General features: G+C 44.4%; 2 protein-coding genes across 5 annotated transcripts in view; one reads left to right on the top strand and one right to left on the bottom strand.

Moving 5' to 3' along the window:
* The window catches only part of LOC309510091 (NACHT, LRR and PYD domains-containing protein 3-like), a 168,530-nt gene that overhangs the window by 78,803 nt on the left and 70,645 nt on the right, over positions 1-19,082 (top strand). The gene's annotated exons all lie outside the window — the stretch shown is intronic.
* Positions 1,725-13,087, bottom strand: LOC309476939 (FH2 domain-containing protein 1-like). Its single transcript, XM_082140090.1, has 5 exons — positions 12,796-13,087; positions 5,334-5,474; positions 2,939-3,177; positions 2,364-2,427; positions 1,725-2,311 (listed from the first exon to the last, which is right to left on the bottom strand). Exons 2-5 carry the CDS (start codon positions 5,418-5,420, stop codon positions 1,976-1,978), a joined length of 726 nt encoding a protein of 241 aa, XP_081996216.1. The 5' UTR covers positions 5,421-5,474; positions 12,796-13,087; the 3' UTR covers positions 1,725-1,975.

Below are 19,082 nucleotides of genomic sequence, written 5' to 3'. Positions count from 1 at the left end.
AACAAGTGTGTTACAACTAGCCCCGTGTTACATTGTGCCCCGCGCTCCCATACGCCACTTCTGACGCAAATCCTAAGCAAAGTTTTATAAATGAGGCCCCTGGACTCGGTCTTGACTCAGACTCAAACCTTTTTGGACTCGGCCTTGTCTTGGACTCGAACCTCTTTGGACTTGGTCTTGACTTGGACTCGACAAAGGTGGTCTTGACTACAGCTCTAGAAGAACTCAATATTCTTATTGCTCTTTCAAGTCTGAATGTTAATATTAGTTTTGTATGATTTGCGTAAATTGCAAAATAATAAATTAGTTGAACAGAAAATGATTGTTGTAAAGTTTTGACATTTGAAAGGCCGAAAGGTAAATGAAAGGTAAATTGGTAAAAAGGTAAATGAAAGGTAAATGAAAGGTAAATTGGTCAGGAAGGAGTTTACAATGTGAATTAATAAAGTGAATTAAGTACAAGCAAACATTATAAATATATATGAGAAAGAGAGGTATCTCATGTGTATATAAAAACGTATATTTATTTTCATGTTTTGCACTTATACGATTTTGAAATGAAAAGGGTGAATCAGTTTAAACCAAAACAGATTACAGTCAAATAAACAGACTTACAAAGAGTAACAATCAATTCAGCCTTTATTTCAAATTCCCCTCATTTACAAATATTACATAGAACATCCGTTCTGGTCATTTATCATTTCATAAACAGAAAACACAGCAGATTATCAGAGATCAGCATTAAATCTCTTTCATCTGTAAAGTGCATCAAAGTTGAAGAAACTCAACATGTACAAATGGAAACTGAACTCACACACAGTTTTACTTCAACATATTTGCTTTGGGATCTTGAATTATTACATATAACATCAGATTTTCATTGAAGTTTAACATCATTATTTTGTCCCTGTAACTAAAGTAAATCAGTTTGACCTGAATCAAAGATCAAGTTAAATCAAGCGGAGCGCAGGGGTTCATGTCCTCCATCACATGAGTTTCACTTCATCATTTACTGTGCTCTGTTTGGACCCGGAGGAACGTGAGCTTAGAAAACACTCGCAACTTAATATTGTTCAACTTAAACCATTTTGCATCTAATCAGTGACTTCTCATTAATGAGTGAATGCACTAAAGTTTTAAAGTTTTGAATGTCACCACGTTTTTAACATGCTATTACTTCATTTAACCCCTTTTTATTCATAAAAAATGATAAATTCTTTAAAATGAAAAAAAAAAAAAGGAACTAGAGCAAAAACCAGTGTGATGCAAGAAAAGATACATTTGTATCAATATGAGATATTTTATTTGAATATATCATTAGATGAAATGTACAAGAACATATAATAAGAGAACTTCATTGACTTCAATGGATTTAATTAAATTCATTTGAAACTTATAACTCATGACTGCTCAAAACAGTCTAAATTTATGAAACCTACATATTCTTTTTCCAACAAAACAACATCAATATTACTCAGTAAAATTTACATTTTGTTTGTAAACATTTCATTAATAAAATTGTACTTCCATATGAAAAAATGAGATGATAAACAGTTTGAATCTTTTCATGCTGCAATGGTTCATCAATACAGACCCGAACGCAGAAGCCACAGTTTAAATGGTTAATATTTCGAACATTAAAATCAGATTATTTTTTATTTTATTTTGACAGTCTTAACAAACCTACAAAATTCTATCGTCGTACTAAAAACTGTGGATTAATAAACTAAATAAAATGCTTGTACCTCTTCTGGGTCAAAGTGGAGCCGAATGCAATAAGAGTTTAGACAGACGTTTCAATAGAGTCTCTGATTTCAACTTTAGTTTAGTTTTAAGAGTTTAGTGAATATAAATGATGATTCTCCCTTGCATTTATTTAGTTAAAGACAGTAAAACAACTTTTAAGGCATTTCAGAGAAACTCCATGAAGGAAGATTAATATCTAATATTGTAAAAGGCTGAAAAACAGATTGTTTTAAAGGAGCAGCTTTAGTTCTCTGGTGATTTTGGACTTGATTTGGTAGTTAGTCTTTAAAGAGACAGTGCAGTCAGCATCAGTGTTGCTCGCCCGCACGGCTCTCTGGAAGCGATGGCAGAAGCCGTGGACGATCACACAGGCCTCCTCCAGTTTGAAGGACTTGTCATCTTCACAGAGGAACTCCACCAGAGCCTTGCTGCTCTTCTGTGAGCTTTCCAGCTCATCCTGAGCTTCCTTCAGCCTCACCTCACAGCCTGAAGGAAGAAGTGATGGACTTCCTCGCTGAACAGGAGCATCAGCATCTGTGAACATGATCTGGACACACACGCACCTCTAGAAATGTTCTGGTCTGCATCTGGATTTCAGCATCTGCCTGAGCTCTGACTCTGAGCTCTGAGACTCGGCTTTGTAGTCGAGAAAGATCCTCCAGCACAGACTCTTCTGACGACCTGACCACAGAAACAGCTGATCGTTCACTCTCTAATATTATCCACTGAGGAACAGTCCTACGAGCACGGCTTGTTTTTGTGGAAAGCTGATGAAAATAACGTCACAACAAACAAAGCCTATTTTTAAACCTTTATTTTCTACATTAAAGGTATAGCGGAGGATCTTTCCAAATTTTAGATAAGACCCGCCCTCTCCACTTTTTGAAAAGTTTGATTGATTCACCAGAATGATTGACAATTAGGAGGACCAATAGTTTAGACTACCCACCAGGAAGTAAAACATCCTCCGCTATACCTTTAAATGTAACATATAATTTGTGTTGATGTTGGGGTGAATCTGACCCAGACTGGCTTCATGACACTCATCCGCTGATATTCTTCTAGACTGATCTAAGAGGTTTGTTTGTCTCCTGATCTTGAAGCTTGAGCGACGTGACTCAAGCGGCTGAGAAACATCAGCAAGTCTTTATCCTTCTTCGCAGACTCCTGTAGTGAGAAGAAGAAAAATCACTCATGCTGAATTTGATCTAGAATTCTGTCCGACTGATTCCATCCCATCATAATGACATCATCTGGTAGTTTCCTTTCATTTGAAGTGGCGTAATGAAAGTGAGGCTCTTGTGACATCATCACGACACTCACCATTGCAACAAAATGGAGGAGGTTCACGGCTGGTTTGTTGGCTTTGGTGCCGGTCAGTTTGAGCAAAGAAGAAATCCTGAATCCAGCAGCATTCCCAGCGTAACCACCCTGCCAGTTTTAATAGTGATTTATTCACTTACATTTTTACTTTTTAATTAAGATATATATAAGTCCCTCAAAGGTACATATTAGTAGCTAAATGGTGCATATTAGAACCCTTTTGAAGGGTGACAGTGACAGCTTTTGTACCTTTTTTTCTGAGAGTGTATTGAAGTCACGGTTTGGTACAGCTGGGGGGAGTAAACTAAACACAAAATTGCTATTTTCTTCTTTTTTTTAAACAAATGTGTTTATGCTGCTGACATAGTAAACACACTGCAGTGCTTCCAGGTTCTACATCAGAACGCCGGCTCAGGATTGGCCAGCTCCTGTGTCAGCATCACACACATGCGTCTCGGTGCTTACACAGTACTTTTGATTCTCCTTCGTCTTCTGCCTGAAACACACCGTGACATCAACTTACCCTTCTAATTTTTGGACATTTTGTGCTATAATTAAATTAGCAAATGTTCCTATTTATTTCCTATAATAACACATTGACTGATGCATCATCATCCTGCTGTCAGGAAACAGGAATAATAATGAGTAACAAGTTTATTTAAACAGGTGAATGGCAAGGTAAGTGTAGACAACCATGAAGATGAAGATAAATCAGTCCAATAAAGGTATTGCAGCACTTGCACACACACACACACACACACACACACACACACACACACACACACACACACACACACACACACACACACACACACACCAATGAGTCGCTGAGTAACTTGAATTAAGGATATGTTTCTTCCATTGCTTCTTGTCAACATATCCACAGATACTTATGAAGAAATTATAAAAAGGTTTTTTTTTTTTTGCATATTAAACGTTAAGTGTGAGCTATTCACCACTAGGAGTCTCTTGACCAACACAAAAGAACAGAACACAGTGGAATGTGTGAAATCCATGTTGAAAACGCATCTCTACTCTGTTGCAGGACTACAGTCGCCCTTATGTGTGGAGACTATTGTTAGGCTTATGTGTAGTGAGTGTATTGTCAGTGTGTGTTTGTTTTAAACATTGAGAGTGTAAAGCACTCTGGTCAACTTGTGTTGTTTTTAAATGTGCTATAGAAATAAATGTTGATTGATTTTTTATTTATTTACTCATTTACTGTTTTTTACATTAATCAGTCGCACTTTATGTTATGTGGTCTGCAAATATGCTGTTAAATAGGCCAGTTTAATACAATATTTATTATGCCCATGTATATTGTAAACCATTTTTAATAGGCCTACTTACATTTAATGACCATTTGAAGTTATTCTGTAAACTTTAATCCCTAATCTAACCCCTAATACTAACCCTAAACTCCTAAACCTAATCACACCTCACAGTCATTAGCAGTTTAGTCAGATTCATTGATTAAAATGGGAGATTTATAGATCAGTGCATGCGGTGAACTAACTGGCTTCAGAGATTATGAATGAAGCGATCGTTGCTGGATTTGTGTAATTCATTCACAATTTCAAAAAGGTTTTTGTTTTTAATGAGAGTTTTTGGACTGTTCCTACTTTATACTTCTGTACAAAAAAGTGCTAAACTTTGACAAAATTATATTTCTTAAACGTAGTGATTTTATCTAGCCTAAGCAGGCTATAGTCTAAATATAAATTAGTAAGCAAAACGTGAAAACAATTAGGGTTTCTATGAGCCAATAGCTTCTCATCTGCCACAATCTGGTTATTGTGGTAATTTCATGTTTAGCCTTTATTTTTTTAATAACAGTCATTACATATTAAGGTTGCAATTGCATCTGTCTCTGAAAACACACACACACACACACACACACACACACACACACACACACACACACACACACACACACACACACACACACACACACACACACACACACACACACACACACACACACACACACACACACACACACACTTCAAAGTCAGATAAAAGTCATATTGCAAGATTTGTTGATGCCATCATTGTATTCTTATCTGTTTGTTACAATTTACTTTTATTGAGTTTTTGTGAGGTTTATTGTTTATTCCTATCCGTTTTGTATTTTTTCAGTTATGTGACCAAAGTAATGCCAAATTGTGAGGTTTTGGCTGCTTCAACTTACTGGAATGAATACTTTTACTGTGTAAAATGAATTAATACTTTCATGAATCTGACTTCTGACCTGTAACGCTAACCTTTATCATAATCATACACTGTTCACTGGTTGGCCAGAGGAGAACTGAGCGACTGAGTCTGGGTTCTCTCAAGGTTTTTTTCTCCATTCTGTCACTGATGGAGTTTTGGTTCCTTGCCACTGTTGCCTTTAATAGAAATTCCTGAAATAAAGAGAGCAATGTTTATTTGATTTGTATTTTTTTTTTTTTTACATTGTTTTGTGTACTTTGTTTGTTCTTGTATCTTATGTATATAAATATAACACTAAAAATGCATTTACAAATAGATGTTTTATATTAATTTGTAGAATAGCGATTTGTTCAAACGTTGCTTTTTCTTTTGCTAAAATATATACATTTAATACATATATATTTAATGTAAAACAATATAAAGCAACGTTAATTCTTTTCTTTCTTTCTTTTTTTTTACTCTTTCCCGCCAGCGTTTTTGAAAAAGTTGCCAGCAATCGCATGCATTTTTAATAATTTTCACAAAAATGTCATGGCTCCCCAGAATATTTTGTTGTATGACTATCTGAATATGCAATATATCAAAAGAAAGAACAGACCGCTTGGTTTTCCTCCTGTTTTATTCAAGCTTCATGCATTCCTTTATCAACAGTTGAATGTGGGAACGTTTCATAAAAAAAAGCAACATTGAGCCAAAAGCTGAGATCGTGCTTTTGTCAAAATACTACATCTAGATCGGATCCAGAACCGTGATCTAAACACAGATGGAGTCCATCAAAACCCCTAATGCTTCACATTCCTGTAGCTCGTCCTGGGTCGACATTTCATGCAGTAACATCAGGCAGTTTTGATTTATAAGCTGTTTAATGTTGATGATCGCGTTATTTTACAAATGCAATCGCTTGTTTCTGCTTTTCCTTCGTCTATGTTTTGATCAGGAGATTCAGGACTCTTTCAGAAGATGTGTAATAGCTGGAAATTTTAACAAAATTAAATAACAAAAAGAACAGTGAAGAATACCATTAAAGTCCCTGATTGATCAGAAGTATCTGTAAATGTAGTGACACCATTTAAAGCTTAACGATATCCATCCCGACACAGCACATCAGTCTTTCGCTCTCTCGTGTGTTTTCTGGTGCCTTTTACAATAGTAAACCCTTTGAAATTGCCTTCCACAAACAGGACAGATGTGAGGCTTCTCTGTTATATGAACTTTCTGGTGATTCTTCAATAACGAGGGCAAAGTAAATGTTTTACTGCAGCGATCACAGTTGAATTGCTTTGGTCCAGAGTGAGAATGGTCCAGATAAGCTGCGAGACTCGTCCTCCATTTAAAGCTCTTCCCACACAGATGACAAACGTAAGGCATCTCTTCAGTGTGAATTCTCATGTGTTTATTTAATCCTGGTTTACGGGTGAAACTCTTTCCACACTGAGAGCAGCTGAAACGCTTTATCCCAGAATGAGTTAACATGTGCCGCTTCAGGCTCTCTTTAAATTCGTAAGAGACTCCACACTGAGAGCAGGTGAACAGCTTTTTCCCCGTATGACTTAACATGTGACTCTCTAAGTTTACTTTACGTGTGTAAGAGTTTCCACACTGATGGCAGGTGAAAAGCTTTTCTGAAGCATGAGTTACCAAATGTGCCTTAAGGTGTCCTATCCGTGTGAAACTCTTTCCACACTCAGTGCAGACGAAAGGCCTTATTCCACCATGAATCAGCATGTGATTCTTAAGGCTTTCTTTGCGTGTGAAAGTGTTTCCACACTGAGAACAGGCAAAATGCCTTCTGACTTCTGTTTGCTGAACGCTGCTTTGTAAGCAACCGTTTTCAGTTTTGTAGAAACTCAGCAATTTTTCTCCAGCGAAGACATTGTGAGCTTTCTGATAGCCTACTGATGTTTCTCTTCCACTTCATTCAGATCTCGTCTTTCCTCTTTCACTTTTATCAGGCCTAAAATGAAATCGAAATCATTCGAAAGATGAAAAACAATTGGGACATTTGGAAAATAAAAGGAATTTAGGGTAAGTTTAAACAACAACGATGTACTTAAAACAGAAAAGTTTTAGTTTTGCATTTTTTTGAAAAGTTTAGCGTAATGTTGTCGATACAATGCCCGTTCACACAGATGAACCCTAACGCTCAAAATAATTAAATGGATTGAGTAGGGTAAACTTAACTTAAACAAATTAGTTCAAACAAATGAACTTTTGAGTATTTAGAACTTTCTTTTTCTTGAGTTCACAAAACTGACACATTTGAAGTGATACGAATTGTTTCATTGTTTTGAGTTTTATGAACTTTTTTCTTTTAAGGGAAAGTAAAATTAAGTGTTAAAAAATGTTTTTGTGTGCAAGATTAATGTTAAGCAGGAGATTTATTAGTTTAATTAGTTTAATAAAGAAACACGCCTGTTAACCGGTCATTTTCCTCAGCTCTGGCAAAAGCAAGTTTCAAATCAGTGCTTCTCCCGGGAGACTAGCGCTAAATGAATCCCCTAGTTTAGCACCATCTACTGTTTTAGAAGAGGAAGTTGCTCAACTGCATTTGTGAGAAAATCTGCCTGGACACATTTGTGAGAAAATCGAGCCGAGAGATCTCATGAAAAGCCAAGTGTCTCACAATCATAACAGACAGATATGAATTTGCATGTACTAGATTTGGTATTTGTTCAAAGGTTACATGCAATTTGTAGGATGGTTTGTATTTATTTGTGAAATATCATCTAGGCACATTTGCAAAACAATGTATATGTGTTACTCCACTGCATTTTCGCTCAAATTCACCTTTGTACTTGCACATTGCTTTCTGTTTGTTTGCAAGTCGAGTTTTCCTTTGCAAAGCAGATCGAGTTTGTGCTGCGAGACGAGTTCTCTTACGAGAGGTACTCTCGTACTGCGTAAATCTTACGCTAGGGGAAAATCTCTTTTCCGCGAGATACTGAAGCCAAAAATTATCCTTAATTTTGAAATAATGTAAAACGCGTTGCGGCAGCATGCAGACACAGGCGAGACGGCTTGTGCGCCTATTGGCTGCCCTGCGGCAACTGCAGCAGCCTATCGATAAGGCCCACTCGTGACGTCAGCTCCAATGGGGGCGCTTCGCGCCCAATACGTCACGTCCCGCCAGAATGGGCGTGGTCTAGGGCTATAAACATAGCTTCGAGAGGCTAGCTCACTGATTTTTCATCTCTTCAGCGAAGCTCTCGCATCGCTGGATCCGGAGAGAAGCCGCGCCGTCTGAAGAAGCCTTTCAGCGGGACGAGTCGACACTCTGAAGCCGCTGGCCGCGCCGCCTTCAGTCGCCTTCCTGCTGCGCTATCCGGCGTTATATCCTTTCTCTGCTACTGTGTTTTGTGTATGTGTGTGTGCTCGCCGCCGCGACACACACTCTCATTGCACTAAAAGAGCCGGGCGTCTTTTTCAAGACGCCCCTTTCCTGAGGATCACGCAGCTCTCGCGCTCGCGCTCGCTGACGGCGACCGCCCTCACTGCGAGCCAGTTACTGCCTATGGTGACTCTGAGGACTCACCTGGCATCCTTCTCCGAGACTGCTCCTCCGCCCCCCCCCAACCCGCAAAGCTCGCCGGTTCGCCCGCTTGCCTTGCCTCCTTGGGGGATGATACCTGCTCTCCCTCTGTTCGAGCCGCGCAAACCGCGCCGTTCACAGGGGATGTCAGGAGCGGACGGTCACGGGGCTAGCTTTCTCTCTCCCTCTGTTCGAGCCGCGCAAACTGCGCCGTTCACAAGGGAGGCTGGAAGCGGACGATCGGGGTTAGTTTTTCTTTACGTTACAAGAAAGCTACCCTGCCCTTGCGCCCCATTCACGCGTCACTCACCGGCGAAAAGACAACTCAGTTCCCTGATTAGGCGACTGGAAATATCAATATTGCAGCAAACGAGCCTGTTGTAATACGCACGCTTGCAAGCAAACGCCGAAGAAAACATGTTGACGCTCTCTTATATGCTCATGCATCTATACACCTTTGTGTTCCCCCCTGTGGCTCAGTGGCGGAATCTTAGGTTTTTCGCACGGGAGACCGGGGTTCGAATCCCGGTCTAACGGCAGATATATTATGCCGCCAATGCTTCGCTCTGTCAGTTCCCTGAAAGGCGACTGCAGATGTGCATTTTGCAGCCAACGAGCGCGCTGTACAACCCGCTCGCCTGCACCCAAACACCGTTTCTATGGTTCCCGTGCGTCACTGGCGAAAGGAGAAAAGGGTGTTTTTAGCCCCGCTGCGGCCGGGCCGACCTCCACTCCTGACACATTTCTCATTCCCCTCTTAAGTTCAGGTGACTGGAAATGTCAATATTGCAGTGAGCGAGCCTGTTGTTTTGCACGCACGCCTGCAAACAAACGCCAGCATGTTGACGCTCTTTGATAATACTCGCGCTACTGAATGTCTATGTGTCTTCCTCTGTGGTCCAGTGGTAGATCATCAGATTTTCGCGCGAGAGACCCGCGATCGAATCCCGGGTCTACCGGCAAAACACACTTTTTGCCGTCAATTCTCGCTCTGGCAGTTCCCTGAAAAGGCGACTGCAGATGTGTATTTTGCAGCCAACGAGCGCGTGGTACAACCCGTTCGCCTGCACCCAAACTCTGTTTCTATGGTTTCCGCCTCTGAAGTTCAGACGACTGGAAATGTCAATATTGCAGTGAACAAGCCTGCTGTAATACACGCACGCCTGCAAACAAACGCCAGCATGTTGACGCTCTCTGTTTCTATGGCAACTTCTCGCTTGTTCAGTTCCAGTAAATGCAACTGTTCCAGTGTATTCTGCAGTAAACAAGTCGGCGAAACAGCCCGCTTGCCTGCACACAAACGCCGCTTTTACGGCTACCCAGATAAATCCCATAAGAGTGTATTTTCTGGTATCCCGGCCACGGCCGATGGTGTTACGAAAGTAGACGAAATTCCTACACACAAACACAGCCCGTCACACAGGGCTCGCGCACATGAAATCGACCCAGGTCGATTGCGCATTAAACGTGGTAAATGTGCCCAGTGCCCACAAACACTACGTTCCGCATATCTCAAGGTTTCTGTAAAAACAAAACCAACGTGCATTCGCTCTGCTCAGGCGGACAATGCTCTCAGTGTTGTAAATGTGCCCGCTATCCCGCGCCCACATTCACACATAGACATGACAGGTCCTACGGGACTCGCCCAGCCCTCCCCTCTCGGTTGACCACCGCAAAGGAGTCAAAGGAGTTGGACAAGGGCAGGACCCCTTCCACGCTCAAAGTGTATGTGGCGGCCATAGCAGCGTTCTCAAAAACAACGCTGGGTCAGTCAGTAGGAAGGAACGATTTAGTCATCGTCTTCCTTAGAGGAGCTAAGAGACTGAATCCTCCCAGACCTCCCTCAGTCCCTGTATGGAACCTTTCTACAGTGCTGGAAGCCATGAAAGGTGACCCATTCGAGCCTTTACAGACGATTGATCTTAAACACCTGTCTTTCAAGACAGTGTTTCTTCTGGCTCTCGCTTCAGTGAAGCGCACAGGGGACTTACACGCGCTCTCAGTAAGCGCGACGTGTATGGAGTTTGGGCCTAATGACTCAAGAGTTATACTCAAACCTAAGCACGGTTATGTTCCAAAATCCCTCAACACACCGTTTAGGGCGCAGGTCATTCCCTGTCAGCCTTACCGGTCTCTGACGGGGAAGGAGACGCAAGCTTCCTTTGCCCAGTCAGGGCATTAAGAGCTTATGTGTCTCGCACGTCTGTTTTCAGACAGACAGAGCAGCTCTTTGTTTTCACTCTACGGACGTTCTAAGGGACTTGCCGTGTCGAAACAGAGCCTATCCAGTTGGATAGTTGATGCTATAGCGCTGGCTTATACCTTTAAGGGCTTACAGTGCCCATTTGGAGTCAGAGCACACTCCACGAGAGGCGTGGCCTTGTCGTGGGCTTGGTCTAGGGGGATTGCCTTGCAAGATATCTGTATGGCGGCAGGCTGGGCCTCCCCGTCTACATTTATAAGGTTTTATAACCTAGAGGTTCCCGCCTTGCAGGCTAAGCTGCTTTCGGTCTAAAATCGGTACTGTCTGCCCTGATGTGTTCGGGCCAGAATACTGAAACTGCTTGAGCAAATGCTCGCTGTTGGATCGCGCAGCTCTATGGGCAGTGTGTAAGACCCACTATATTCGTCAGTCCAGGCCGGGGGTCGCCCTGACTGTACGACACATCATCAGTATAACTGCTCCTTATAAGATGTTATATTATTACAGGAATGATGCTATTCTAGCCACTCTTTCCTGGGCTCTCTGTGAGTCCCTTATGATCATGTACTATATGAGCCCGGGCACTTGCCCTTGGGACTTTGGTGCTGGATCTTAGCATGCACGGCGTTTTACACTGTTTCCCCTAGCGTAAGATTTACGCAGTACGAGAGTACCTCTCGTAAGAGAACGTACTCGGTTACTAACGTAACCTCGGTTCTCTCTAGAGAGGAAACGAGTACTGCGTATCTTGCCGTGCCTGCACACGCTCTGGTTCGCTTCGGCGATGAAAAACCAGTGAGCTAGCCTCTCGAAGCTATGTTTATAGCCCTAGACCACGCCCATTCTGGCGGGACGTGACGTATTGGGCGCGAAGCGCCCCCATTGGAGCTGACGTCACGAGTGGGCCTTATCGATAGGCTGCTGCAGTTGCCGCAGGGCAGCCAATAGGCGCACAAGCCGTCTCGCCTGTGTCTGCATGCTGCCGCAACGCGTTTTACATTATTTCAAAATTAAGGATAATTTTTGGCTTCAGTATCTCGCGGAAAAGAGATTTTCCCCTAGCGTAAGATTTACGCAGTACTCGTTTCCTCTCTAGAGAGAACCGAGGTTACGTTAGTAACCGAGTACGTTTTCTTTTGCAAAGTAGATCCAGTTTGTTTGCAAAATGCTGGATTTGTTTGTTTAATTATGGCACTATATTAACTCCATACCAAGTGTTATTTAGATAAACTCCTGATGTACTTACAAACTTTCGATGTCATGGTGCAAAGAACCCTAGGTTGATTTTACTCCGAACCATCCCTTTAAACAATTGCCTTCCATTTCTCAAGGATGTTTTACTAAGTTTCAGCCATGCACAAAGTATTTGCAATTTTATAAATACAAATAAACACTCTTTTGTATGTCTTTAAAAATAAAACAGTAATATTGTGAAATATTACAATGTAAAACATCTGTTTTCTATGTGAATATATAGTGAAGTGTAATTTATTCCTGTGATCAAAGCTGAATTTTCAGTGTCACATGATCCTTCAGAAATCATTCTAATATGATGATTTGATGCTCAAGAAACAGTTCTGATTATTATCAAGGCTGAAAACAGTTATTTACATTTTTATTTCAGTATTATTTGATTAATAGAAAGTTCAAAAGAACAGCATTTATCTGAAATAGAAAGCTTTTGTAAGATACCTTTTTCCGCGGACAGCTTGTGTCTAAAGCTCTGTTAGCCTAATGTGCCACAACAGTTATTAGAGATGAATCTAGAATAGACACCAACCTGCTTGTTCCTCGTGTTTTATTCTCCATGGTTCTGGTTCACTCGAGTCCTCCTCAATCTCCTCTTTAACAAACACCATCTTCTCAGTTCAGTTGCAGCAACTCCAGATATTCCTGCTCGATTCAAAACTTCTAGTCACGACTGTGAGGATGAGAATATTACAGTCATTTACTGACCCGACTCTTGGCATCTTTCTATAGACTTAACGTACAGTTATAACAGTTTGTATCATGCCAGTAACACTACAAAACACCGTAGATCAAGCTGAAATCAAATCTTCTTCTTCTTCTTCTTCTTCTTCTTTTTCATTTTATTGGCAACCGCACTTTACAGTGCATTACTGCCATCATCTGGTAGCTTGGAGCTCGGAATCAAATCTTCTTGCTCTGAGGACTGAGGTTTAATGGCGTCGGCAAACAAACGATTGTGACTTACCGCCACACACTGGACTGGAGAGTGAAATGTGGGCAAAATCGAGAAATCACCTCCTGAACACACACAAATGTAATAGAGTGTTTTTTTGTTTTGTTTTATAAAATAAATAAACAAACAGTCACACACACACACACCAGTGATTTTATTTTATTGTAAATTTTACTCTCATCATTTGTTCTTTTATTTCTTTCTGACCAGTCATTAACAAAATAGTTTTTCTTTTCTTTTTTATATAACAAAATAAAGAAACAATAGGTTACTGTCGTAACCCCGGTTCTCTGAGACATCGAGTGGAGAGATCCACCTATGGGAAGGGCCTCTGCAGACCTCTGCAGACCTCTACCTGACCTCTGCAGAAGCATCCAATTGCACCAAGTCTGGCTAGACAGACAGAAGCGCGCAGCCAATGCCAGGTAAGGCCACACCCCCTTACCTAAGGCATATAGCTGTCAGGCGCGCTGCTATTCCTCAGTAAGTATATTCGCTTCTCGTGCGGCAAGCGGGGCGAAGCTGGTGGATCTCTCCACTCGATGTCTCAGAGAACCGGGGTTACGACAGTAACCTATTGTTCTCTTTCATCATCTCGTTTCGAGATCCACCTATGGGAGAGACATGGACAGCTCCCCGATTGCCCAATACACTCACAGTGAGGTTCTGAAAGCCAGAGAAGGACGGTCACCTCAGAGAGGCGGTGCCTGACACGTCCCACAAACATGACCCTGCAAGGGTGATGCCACGCTAAACTGCTGTGGACAAGCAGGGCATGAAACATGCATGAGACCCATACATGATAATGGCCCCCGCACCACCAATGCACATAGCTAAACCCAAGAAGGAATGCGAATGCTTGGTGACAGGAATGAACATGGCCAGCCGGCCCATTCACTCTTCGTTGGTTAACCCAACGGGGCTGTGGGAAAGGGCTAAGAGGACCCTACCCCTAGAACCGAGTGTGCCACCGAGGTTCTGGTGACATCCAACCGGTAGTAACGCTCAAAGGTATGAGGAGAGGCCCAGCTGGCCGCGGAGCAGATGTCTTGCAGTGGCACTCCCCTGAACAAAGCCCAAGAGGCGGCTAAGCCCCTTGTAGAATGAGCTCTGATGCCCCCTGGGGGCTGCACTCCCTTTGCTTCATAAGCCATAGTATAGCGTCCACAAGCCAATGTGAGAGGCATTGCTTTGAAATGGGACTCCCCTTGTGCGGGGGAGCCCTTGAAACAAAGAGCTGGTCGCTCTTGCGGAAAGCACTGGTCCTGGTCATACATGCTTGCAGAGCGCGACCGGGACACAGAGCATTCAGCCCCTGATCCTCCGAGGAGGCAAAGGGTGGAGGGTGAAAAGCGGATAGCTCCAAAACCTCCGAAGTGAACACAGGGAAGCATTTCGGCATGAAGGCCGGGTTAGGCTTAAGGGAAACCTTATCTCCACTTAGGGAGAATTTGGCGCACGAGGGTTGAACCGAGAGTGCATGTAGCTCACTGACCCGTTTAGCAGATGCCAAGGCCGAGAGCAAAGCTGTCTTGAGGGACAGCAGCTTAAGGGAAATACTTCCCAGAGGCTCAAAAGGATAAAGAGACCGCGCTTCCAGCACCATGGAGAGGTCCTACCCTGGAACAGATCTCCTGATGACCGGCAAAGAGCGGCGTGCACCCTTCATAAAACTGCGGGTTAGAGGGTGCTGCCTGACGGTGGAGCCCTCAAAACCCACATGACAGGCTGAAAACGCAGCCAGGTAGACCTTAATGGTGGAAAAAGACCTGCCTCTTTCCATGAGGTCTTGCAGGAAACACAAAATATCAGGCACCGAGCACTGATAAGATGTGAGACCACGCCCATCACACCACCCTTTGAACACTTGCCACTTCCAGCCATATAGGGATCGTGTGGAAACGGCCCTGGCATTCTGAGTAGTGGCGATTACACGCGGCGGGAGCCCCAGTGCATTTAGGTTCGTCCTCTCACAGGCCAGGCCCAGAGAGTCACCCTGTCCGGGTGGGGGTGGTAAATCTCCCCGTTGGCTTGGGACAGTATGTCCGTGCGAGGGGGAAGGCGCCATGGCTCGGCGTACAACAGAGGGATTATCTCTGCCAGCCACGGGGATTTGAGCCACCTGGGTGCTATCAGAATGAGAGACAGGCCGTGCTCTCTCACCCTGGCCAGTGTGAAAATATCAGGCACAGGGGAGGAAAAGCATACAGCAGCACTTTGGGCCATGGGTGGGCCAGTGCGTCTGCCCTGAGGGGCGCGTCCACGTCCCTTAGTCGAGAAGAACATAGGACAATGGTGGTTTTTGCGCGAGGCGAAAAGATCTATGGCTGCCTGTCTAAATCTCATCCATAACATCTCCACTATCTGCGGGTGAAGACGCCAATCCCCTTAGATTGGGTTTCCCCTCGATAGCAGATCCGCGCCTCTGTTCAGAATGCCCGAACATGAGTCACGCGTAATGACAGAAAAACCCGTCTGCTCCACACCAACAGCCTGTAAGCTAGAGCGTGGAGTTTCGACGAGCGCATGCCGCCCTGACGGTTGATATAAGCCACTGCCGTGGTATTATCGCACCGTACTAGAACGGGATGTCCCTGCAGGCGAGGCAGAAAATGATTCAGAGCTTTCCAAATGGTAAAAGCTCTAAATAGTTAATGTGCGCTGAACGTAGTCTGCTCAGCCACAGACCTTTCACCATTCTGCCTTCCTGGGTGGTTCCCCTGCCTGTTAAGGACGCATCTGTCGTCACAACTTTCCGCATCGTAACCGTCCCAAGGGGGTTCCCCGAGCGTAAAGTTCTCGCTCTCCCAATGGCGCAGGGCCGCCAAGCAGGCGCGCGTCACTGTTACCGAGCGGCAGAGATCGCGAATCGGGCTGAAATGTAGTGACAAAACCCATTTCGTGAACGCTCTCATTCTCAGGAGACCCAACGGCACAACTTGGGTAGATGAAGCCATGAGACCCTGCAGCCTGAGGCATGTGCGATACTGTACTCTCGCCCCTTCTCTGAACTGAGACAGACAGTTCATCAGAGAGCGAACGCGCTCTTGAGAGAGACACACTCGCAAGGAGACTGAGTTCAATTCTAAGCCCAGGAAAAAGACATTCTGACTGGGAGTCAGATTGTTTTTGCTCGCATTCACCTTGAACCCGAGGGATGTGATGTGCGCGAGCACCCGGCCGGTGTCCAGCGACACCTTCTCCTTCGATTTGGCTATGATGAACCAATCGTATATGTAATTCAGAATTCTCAGCCCTGATAGTCTCAGGGGCGCCACGCCCGCCTCCACACACAGACAGAAAGTTCGGGGACTCAAATTTCGCCTGAACGGAAGAACTGTGAATTCGTAACAAATGCCTTGGTAGGCGAGACGAAGATATTTCCTGTGTGGAGGGTAGATACTTATGTGAAAGAAAGCATCTTTCAGATCGACTGATGTGAACCAGTCGTTCTGCTTTATGGCACGGGTGAGAGAGCCTTGTGTCACATTCTGAAATTGTATTTCCTCAAATGTTTGTTCAACATTCGAAGGTCCATATAGGGCGGGGGGCACCACGCCTTTTGGAAACATAAAAATACCAGGAATAAAAACCATGGTTTATAAGATCCATCTGAATCGCTCCCTTGTTAAGGAGGGAGGAAATTTCCTCTTTCAGAATGTGTGAGGCATTTTCTTCTGTGTAAGAAGAGAGAACGCCGTTGAAAAGTGGAGGTTTTATTGCAAACTGCAGCCTGTAACCCTAGGTTACGGTACGCAAAACCCACTCGGGCGCTGAAATGGCTTGCCAAGCCGCTTCGTGACTCGAGAGCGCCCCCGCTCGGGCCGGAGCGGGGGTGTATGGGCCCAGCTGGTTCATTCGTGATGCAAAGGCGCCATCTAGTGGGCACACTAGAGGCGACATGCAGGGGTTTGGAGGGATTTCCTCCCTCTGCAGTGAGAAGTTTTCTCTGCGGAGAGAGGTCTTCTCTCCAAAACAAATTCATTTGATTCGTAACTTTGTGTGTTTTGTGTTGGGCAAACACTGGGGCCGGAGCCTTTATTGACAGAGTGAGGGGAACATAGTGTGGTGTCCACTGTGCTAAACTTTCCCTCTCAAGGCCTGAAAGTGGGCGGAAAACACACATATCTCCTGAACACATGAACTGGGCAGTCTTAAGTGCAGGCAGAAAAATAATATCCGCGGAGAGAGATATTCTCTCTGTAACGGATTTATTTAATTTGTATGTTTTAAAGTGTTATTTAGTTATGTGTGTGTTTGTGTTGGGGAACACAGGGGCCTAAGCCTTCCACACACAACGTCCACTAAAAACACACTGCAGGCAGAAAAATTATATCCACGGAGAGAGATACTCTCTCTGTAACGGATTTATTTAATTCGTTTGTTTTAAAGTGTTATTTAGTTATGTGTATGTTTTGTGTTGGGGAACACAGGGGCCGAAGCCTTCCACACACAACGTCCACTAAAAACACATGGCTGGGCAGCCGCAACTGAGCTGTGTGAGCCCAGCTAGTTGATTTGTGAGGCAATGGAGCCCTCTTGTGGACGGACTCAGGGCGACATGCATGGGATCAGAGAGATTGGCTCTCTATGTTGGCAGATATATAAATCTGCACGAATTCATTTGATTCGTTTGTTAAATGTGTTGTTTAGTAATGTGTGTGTTTTGTGTTGGGAAACACTGGGGCCGAAGCCTTTAATAACTGGGTGAGGGGAACCAAGTGCGTGCAGTGTGGTAACACTGCTACGTACTTTTCCTCACGACAGCCCCGCTTGGGGGGGTACACACACACAACGTCCTCGTGGCCCGTGAACGCGGGCTCGATACTCCCAACGGTCGAACAACAGGCAGGCCGCTTGCGTTCAGAGCATAAATTGAAAGCCTCAACACGTAATCGTAACACATCAAGGCCCGTGAGACCGTGTTAACAGTCTAGCGGGACGCTCCAGTTTTAAGAGTTGTTTCCTCAGACTGGGCGGTGGTCTCAGCGCTTACCCGTCGTAAATATTCCTATCCTGGTCGGTGGCGCTCTGTGGAGCTGGCCACACAATGTTGAGACGAACGGCCGCTCGCTTACAAACTTCCAGGAGGATGGACTGAGGCAAAGCCGCGTGAGCGCTAGCCTAGGGAACGCTAAAAGGACCGCGTCATCCCCGTCGCCGGAACCGGCCGGTTCGTCAACGAGAGTGAGGTTTTCCCGCGAAGATGTCCTCTTCAGGGAATGCGGATTGGGCTGATGTCAGCTCAAATATTTAGAGAGGTGGCGCTCCGGGAGTCCCCCGGTAGTGCGTCATCATCACCGTGTCCCCCATCCGAGTCAGAAAGGCCGAGCACGGCGCGCTGGGTCGTGCAACTAAAAGCCGGCTTAGTAAAAAGCTACATGTGCAGCAATTTCAATGACCGCAATTCTCCGGGTTCTCCAAAGCTTCTTGAGCGTGTTAAGCTCAAGCAAACAGCGCAGAACGAGAGGGTCCTTAGCGGCGATTAGAGCACCACACGCGGCCGGGCAGGCTCGTCGTGATAGGCTGTTCCCCGGAGAAGCGGCTGTTTAGACGGTCACATAGCCATGGGTGGGCTAGCGGTGAAGAACTCGGAAAAATCCGTGGCGGGCAGCCATGTAAGGAGGAGCAGGTGAAGGACAGCGAGAGCGCGGGCGGCTCCGGATGCAAAAAACACAGCGGATAGGCTGAAGAAACGACTGTCACTCACGTCTGGCGGAGGCTGATCTGGCGATATGTCCTCCTGAAGACTCGAAAGTGAGCAGCGTAACGTTAATCCAACCGAACTGTGTCAGTGCAGAGATCGCGAGAAGCGAATGTCAACTGAGGAATAGCAGCGCGCCTGACAGCTATATGCCTTAGGT

The sequence above is a fragment of the Leuciscus leuciscus genome (assembly GCF_965113295.1).
Source record: "Leuciscus leuciscus genome assembly, chromosome: 1".
Taxonomy (NCBI): Eukaryota; Metazoa; Chordata; class Actinopteri; order Cypriniformes; family Leuciscidae; genus Leuciscus; species Leuciscus leuciscus.
Note: the sequence above shows the minus strand (reverse complement) of the source record. Positions and strands in the feature narration are given on the sequence as shown.